An 8249-nucleotide genomic window follows, 5' to 3' on the forward strand; every position below is an offset into this window, starting at 1 on the left:
AAAGGCTCAATAGTAAATAGTTAATAAAGGAAAGCAGGTTGGTAACACCTTACTTTCGGTACGATCATGACGTTCTGGAAGTTGGGTCGTTACAAAGAGCATTCAGCAATTTAAAACTGGCGCTCTCCACTGGCGCTTGCCAGCAAACTTGCTAGAGACCCCCAACCTCTACAGCATCAAGACCAAAACTGGCGCTCTCTTCTGGCGCTCTCCAGCAAGCTTGATGGAGAGTGTCGGCATCAACCATGCCTTGTCAAGCACACCACGCTCTCTCAAGCTCTCCCAAGAGCGCCATTTTCACCACACGCCACTTGACACCTCCTTGCCACAACCATGTCTCAGCCCCCACTATGCAACCTTGTCACGCTCGCCCTCATACTCTCCAGCAAGCTTGCTGGAGAGTGCTACTTCATATTGTACCTTGATACCATACACCAACCTTGACACCACCCTTGACACCATTCACCCTTGTCACTACGCTCACACCCCACACTCTCCAACAAGCTTACTGGAGAATGCTACTTCCATTAACCTTCACCAATCCTCAAGCAAAGCCATGCTCTCCTTCCACGCTTGCAATCAAGCTCTCCAGAGAAGGCCAACAACTTAACACCTAATTGCTTACTCCACGCTATCTACTGGCGCTTTCTATCAAGCTCACTGGAGAGCGCCAGCACTCATCAACCATGTTACAACCTCACACTCATTCTTGGTGCTCTCCCTCAAGCTCACTGGAGAGCACTACAACCTTGTCACAACTTTGTAACAATGGCCACTACCTTGCCTCGACGCTCTCTCTCAAGCTCATGCAAGAGCGTGGTTCCATACCTCAAGTACAAGCATCACCAACCTTAAGAAGGCCATGCTCGCCACTGGCACTCACCAGTAAGTTTGCTGGAGAGCGTCAGTAAGCTTGCTAGAGAGCGCCAGTCTCAGCACTTCAACGCTCTCTATGTGGCGCTCTTGAGCAAGCATAACGCTTTCCTGGGAGTGTCACGCTCGCTCACCACGCTCACCATCAAGTTCACAAGTGAACATCTTCGATGCCTAGTCCAAGGAAGAAATTAAGACTTGTGCGTATGCACAACCCCTGATGCGTACACACATTGGTGAATTTTGCAAAGGTGCGTACGCACGACCCTTGGTGCGTACGAAGAACAACTGGCGCTCACTTTTCAAGTTTGGCACTAAGCGCCAGAATGCAAGTCCAAATGCCCAAAGAAGTACATCAAGTGAAGACTTGGAGTAGCATTATAAATAGATGGTGTTTTGAACTTAAACGGGGGGACGGGGATACATCGGAGAGCATTCTTTCTACACTTTACGGTTTCTTTACTTGCTTGTACTTAGCTTAATTTTACTTTTATTCACTTTCATCTTCTTTTGAGTTTTCTTGAGCTATGATTAACTAAACCACACTTCATTGGGGGAAGGAGCTCTATTGTAATTTGAGGGATCAAAAGTAATTCTTGTTTTCTTCTTCTCTTCATCTCTCTTTTGATTTGCTTGAAAGATTTTAGTTCTTCATTCTAGTAGTCAATTGTCTTGGGAAAGAGATTAAATATACATGGATTCTATTTGATCCTTGGAAAAGGAATTATGGAATCATGCTAGAAAATCTTTCTCATACTTGACAAGTTTTGGGGTTGGTCGGATATAGTGACATATAATTCTCCCAATACTTGGATCTAGAAGAGTGTGTGGTATAATCAGTGACCAAGCTTCATCTCTTCTCATGAGCAATTAGATCAAGGAATTAGCAATTGTTCAAGAGTAGATAGATTGAATTGCCAAGAAATTGGAATTCAATCACTCATGATTGCCAATAGATCAATGAGTTGTGACAGGCGGAAAAAATGCCGATTAAGAATTTATAATGGAATTAATGTTGCAAGTACAGTTCTTAACAGACGAAAATTCCGCTTATCAATTTAGAAAGTGTTGCCACAATTTAAGAATAAAATACTGGGAGTAGAATTTCCAGATCGTCTCCCAACGAGTTGACAAAAGAGTGCAATTTATTGGTCAGAAATTGTCTGAGAAATTTTAGAGTTGGGGAATGAGAAAGCAAATGATTATAAATTAAAGCAATAAAAATTAACAAGAGGTTTTATGTAATTGAAATAAAAAGCCTTGACTAGGAGAAGATTAATCGGAGGTTCTATCCTTGTTGAATTGTTCCAAGTGTAATGGTAAGAGGTTATTGTTTCTACTTAGTTATACTTTACCGAATAAAGGAAAGTCAAGTAACTAAACTAACTCTGATTCACAAGTCCTAATCCTCTCCTAGGGAAGGATTAGAGTTAGTGACTAGAGAGTCAGCCAACAACTTCTAATTACAAATTAACACTTGAGTATTCCAACTCAAGGGTCTCCTATTAATCAACTCCAAAGTCAAGTTAGGAGCCTACTCCATTGACATGGATGCCATTTTCGCAAGCATATAAAGGGAGTAGAAAGGAGACATGGTAATTAAAATTAATTTAGTAAGAGCTATTTTTGAAATAATAAATTAAGGGAAGATGATATTCAAACAAATAATGAAATTAAATGTAGAAATAACTCTTGCATTAATACTTTCCAAAACCAAAGACATCCATATGTAACTCTGAACAAAGTAAATGGGAATTAAAAGAGTAAGGAAATAAGAAAGCAACTATAATGATAGAGACTTCAATGGAGGTAGTAACTCTTCTCATTATCCAATCTAAAAGCATAAAACTAGAAAATCTATGAATGTGAAGAACCCTAGAGGAAGTAGTATATTATCTCCAAGATTCAAAAACTAAAACTAAAACTAGTGAATGAGAATCTGCCTTGAATCTCTGCTGTCCTCTGGCTCTAGTCTGTGTTTCTGGGCCAAAAACTGGGTCCAAACTTAGCCCGAAATCACCCCAGCGTCTTCTGCAGTCGTAACACGTGACGCACGTCACGCGTACGCACCAGTCACACGTATGCATCAATTTCCTTCTGCGCGTGTCACGCATACGCGTTAGTCACGTGTACGTGTCGATGTACGACTTCGCTTGTCATGCGTACGTGCCAATTACGCATACGCGTCACTGTGGAATGCACCAAGTCAGGCGCACGCCTGAGCCATGTGTGCGCGTCGATCCTCACTGGTCAGCTCCTTAGTTTCTTGTGTTCCTTTCGTCTTTGCAAGCTTTCTTTCATCCTCTAAGCCATTCCCGCCCTATAAAGCTTGAAATTTCTTAACACACAGATCACAGCATTGAATGGTATAAAGGAGAATTAAGAATTGACAATTTAAATGCTTAAGAAGCAAGTTTTCAATCATAGCACAAAATTAGGAAGGCAAATATAAAACATGCAAATTACATGAATAAGTGTGCAAAGAACTGATAAAAACCTACTCAATTTAGCACAAGATAAACCATAAAATAGTAGTTTATCAATCTCTCCACACTTAAACATTAGCATGTCCTCACACTAAGCTCAAGGAGACCAAAAGAATGAATGGGGAAAATAAGACTCATGCAATGTAATGCAACCTATGTATATGAATGCAACTATACGCTAAGATGTTTCTACCTACTTGGTTAAAAATGAACAAGCTCTCCAAGACAAACAAAAATCAGGTTCCACTAATTCAAATCACACAATAAGATGTAATTAAACTTGTAAGAAGATATCTCATTAAAGCCGGGAATATAGAGTCAAGCATTGAACTCTCACTGGAAGTGTATATGCACTCTAATCACTCAGGTGTCTAGGGTTAATCCACTCTAATATCCTCTAGTCATGCCTTCTAAAACTTTGTTTTTCATCCACTACAAGAAAATAAGCTTTCTGTCATGCTTTAAAAGCGTGCCGAAAAGTGCAAAAAAAGCGTGCAGATAGCTTTTCGGCACGCTTTTTGGTCTTTCGGCACGCTTTTGAAAGGGTCACATCTGCCAGCATGCCGGTTGCTCTATCGCCACACTTTTGTGGATCTATCAGCACGCTTTTTTTGTTTGCACGCTTTTATCTCTTGCCACGCTTAAAATGCATGGCCATAGGTCTTAACCTATAAGTACGCTTAAAAAGCGTCCCAGAATGTTTGTTTTGGGTACTCTTTAAAAACGTGCCGATAGGAAAAGATATGGCTACACTTTTTAAAGCGTGGCGATAGCCAGTTATACGGACACACTTTAAAAGCGTGGCAATAGCCTTATAAAATTTAAAAAAAATCCTTTTTCTTATTTTTACCTGCAAAATATAAATTTTAAATCCTCTTTTATTACCAAACCTACAAATATAGTATGCAATTTTTAGTACAACATAAATCAAACAATAATTAGTGACATAATTTCTGCGATAATTATTTTGTACATTAAAAAACTAATACTCAAATACAAAATAAATCTCGAGTTCGAATTCCAAAACTAAAAGTTGAAAACATACAGAAACAATACAACTTAAAATCTATTTTCTTTGCTGTTCCTCCTTCCTCTAGCCCTCTTAAACTTCCTTTCCTTAGATCATACATAATCGTTTCTAGAAGATTTGTGAACTTTTTTACCTACAAAAGATAATTTCTTGAGCTAATCGTTAGTGGTACTACACTGAATTGCAAATTGTAATGTAATATTCTAGAGCAACAATCACAAGAATGGTAATACCAAGAATAGTTTAGTTGTTTACTTGTTGCAAGCTGGAGGTGCCATATCCACTGTAAGAAAATGACATGAATTGAACCAGTGACCAATTTTCACGGTCCAAGAGATTTGCGAGAAGTTCCAAGTAGTTGGAGGAAGAAATAAGGAAGAACTCATTATGACAATAAAGCATTAAATAAACTATCAACTAAAAAATTCACCTGGCATCCTTTGGTAACAACTATTACAGGACTCTGGTATCCATTAACTACATTTTGCATGAAGTTTAACGAGGTACGATGCCAAAGCCTGAAATATGGAAATATAACTAAGGAATTCTAGCAACTAAAAGTGAACATATACAAGTAAGCTAGATACATAAACTTGATTGCCTTGACTAATAAGCCAACTTATGTCCAAGGAAATGAAAAAGAAAAATTAAGAAAATAAGCCAATTTTTTAAATATAAGCTTAGTCTCATTACAATTAGCAGCAAGGTTTTCAACTTCAGCCAGAATCTTGCAAAACCATTCAATTATACTGCATAAATATAAGCTCAGTCTCATTAATTATGAGTAAATTTTCTAATACAAGCTCCTGAGCTAATGAGCATTCACTTAAACAAGGAGAGAACAGAGATATAGTTCTTTGTTCATCTTTTAATGCATGCATATATACATTCATTTTCTACTTGAAACCAATTCTGGAACAAGAAAGATGATCATTCCCATTCAATAAAGTGAATTTACTTGCCAAGCATACTAGAGAGCAATTTAACATCAGAAAAAAGGGATCAACCAGTATACTTCAAATATGGGACTAGCTAGAGAAGAATCCATACTCTCCGGGCACTTCTCCAGTCAAGTATGTTGGGATCTTGGATCGGTCCAAGAGACCCTCTGGTAAGAAGATCCTTCTGTCAGGACCTATCACCAAATGGAAGCAATGATCAGAAACTAGTTTCCTACCTTGAATTGTACAACTAGAGTATATAAAAAAAAACTTTGTTAGTTCATTACAAGAACTTCGTTAGGACTAATTAGGAGATTATAGGTTATAGCAATAAGTTACCCTCCTCTTACTGCTAAGTCAAACTTTGTTAGTTCCTTCTCTTCCATTCTCTGTACCATATTTCAACAAATTACATTGTCAAAAGAACACAACCATGTCTATACTCTATGGACTTGTTAGCTACTTTGATTCTCTCAGTTTATTTGCATATTCTATACTGAATTTCCGCTAAAAGAATACTTGTAATTTAATAAAAAGTAGTTCATGTAGAAGTTTTTCTAACTAGATTAGATATGGTAAGAACAAAAGAAAGAAAGGATGTGAAGATAGGAGCAACCACTTACCATACCACTTGGTGAGTTCATCATTGGCAGGAGTGACAACAGCATTAGCTTTCTTTAAAGGAGGAGGGGGTGCTGCCTTCTTCTTACCAAAGAGAGCCGCAGTCTCGAAGGTGGCAGGGCTAGAAGCTGATGGTGCTGACCTTGCTACACCATTCAGCTTGATGGGGTTTTCAAGCATCTCTGACATCCCAATTGAAGCCATGTTCTAACCTCAATATCTTCTGGACCTCTTTTGGCAGATGTGTGATTTGAGTCTCATCAAGATCAAGCTTCTCAAGCCAGATGTGTGCTTCACTGCTTAGTTCAGATAGGGTTTTCAATGCACTAAAATAAAAAATAAAAATCCAAGCTTATTAAAATTGAAAAAATAGATTAGAAAAATAAGTAGGAGGAGGTGATTACCGGAAGCCATATTGTAGGGTACGGATCCGAGTTAGGGTTTTGATGGTTGGAATCGGTGAGTCAGTGGAACTCTGAGATAAATTAAAAACTGCAAATAATTACATGCAAGGCAGTGAGGCACTTATTACATTGTGTTTAATGAAGATGGATTAGTGAACCTAAATGGCAAGCAAAACAGAAGCAAATTAAGGCTATTAATTTGTTCATTCTTTCACAAAGTAACAAGGTTTAATCATACACAAGCAAATTAATAATCTATTTGGACAGAACTGATCACAAAGATTAATGAGCTCTAGCTGAATTTAATCAAGCTTAATCACACACTGGATTTTCAACATATAAAGAAGGAAGACCAACAGTAATCTTACCACTGAGAAAGATAAGAGAGGAAAAAACAAACCTTGCCCTTTAGTATCACAACATTGAAATTGCTGCCGGTTCTCCTCACAAGGAAGTGGTAAAGCTGATCATGTTACACCAAATCAAAACCGTCCAAATCCATAATTTGATAAAGAACAAATAAATCTCTAAAACATATCAAAATTTGCACAACTAAAATTAGAACCAAATAGGATAACAAATCAACAATAATCTGAACATGTTTCAATTAAAATCAGAATAAATAAAAAACAAACAAGGAGAACAAAGCAACAATAATCAGAACATATTTTAATTAAATTAAGAACAAATCAAACCCAAACTTGGAGAACAAATCACCATTATATGTAATTAAAATCAAAACATATCAGAACCAAACAAAGAGAACAAAATCAACAATATTCAAAAGTTCAGAACAACAAATCAACCTTATAAATTATAATAATAAGTTCTGAACGAATCTAGCATTATAAACTATAATAACAAAGCTTAGAACTTAATCCTAGTTTAGAAAAAAAAGTTTAGAAGCATCAATTAAGCTAGAAAGCACACATGGTTCATTTTCGATTTGTCAGCACTAAGCATTAGATCTGAAAGACAAAGCAAACACGTACTACAACCAGCTTAGTGTATTTAATCATGTGAGTAACAACTTAATTGCTAATAAGATACTGGAGAGTAACTAGGATATAGTTCCTAATTTGACTAATTAATTACCGAGTAGCTAGATGAAGAGTAGAGAGTGAGAGAAACCTGCGGCGTAGGAGTACTCAACACAACGAACAGGAACGTCGTGCTTTCCGGGGATGTCATCCTTGTTAGAGGCTATCACGAGCAAATTAAGAAAAATGGAATTAGAGGCTGACCAAGCAATGAGGGGAAAACTTGGAACTGAATACAAGATAAATTCTGTTATGCAAAAGGGACACTTGGTAGCAGATGCGGTTGAGCAGCTGAGGAGAGGCAGCAGAAAGAAATGCTCTAATACTTGGCTGCGTGACTATGTTTGTTAGGCAAATTTTGGTAATTCAATTTCTCTCTCCCTCTGTCATCTCTGTACCTCCTCTGGCAACATTTTTTCTTTCTTTCCTTACCTGCATTCTCTAATCCTATCTTCCTCACTCAGGTACAAATTGTACACGGTTGAAGGCACTGATTCGAGCATCATCACTCCCCTTATTATTCTTGCTCCTTACTTACTTATACTTCCCTTACTAAGCTGTGGAAGAGTGGCAAGTACCTAAGAATATGAAACAATTGCGAGGATTCTTAGGCTTGATAGGTTATTATCGAAGGTTCATCAAAGGTTATGCTTCTTTGGCAGCCCCATGGACCAATCTTTTAAAGAAGGATGCTTTTTTCTTAGATAATGATGTTGAGGAAGCCTTCTTGAAACTAAAGAAAGCTATTACTTCAGAGCCAGTTTTGGCTTTACCAAATTTTGAATTACCTTTTGAGGTGGAGACAGATGCATCTGGGCTGGGAATAGGGGCTGTTCTAAGCCAAGGTAAACACT

General features: G+C 37.7%; 1 protein-coding gene across 1 annotated transcript; it reads right to left on the reverse strand.

The window, feature by feature from the left end:
* Positions 1–4632: 4632 nt before the first annotated feature.
* Positions 4633–6155, reverse strand: LOC107469824 (chlorophyll a-b binding protein CP26, chloroplastic-like). Its single transcript, XM_016089200.3, has 4 exons — positions 5954–6155; positions 5440–5524; positions 4820–4907; positions 4633–4770 (listed from the first exon to the last, which is right to left on the reverse strand). The coding sequence occupies exons 1-4, from the start codon at positions 6153–6155 to the stop codon at positions 4633–4635; spliced, it is 513 nt and encodes a 170-aa protein (XP_015944686.2).
* Positions 6156–8249: the final 2094 nt, after the last annotated feature.

Source organism: Arachis duranensis, chromosome 10, assembly GCF_000817695.3.
Source record: "Arachis duranensis cultivar V14167 chromosome 10, aradu.V14167.gnm2.J7QH, whole genome shotgun sequence".
NCBI classification, from domain to species: Eukaryota; Viridiplantae; Streptophyta; class Magnoliopsida; order Fabales; family Fabaceae; genus Arachis; species Arachis duranensis.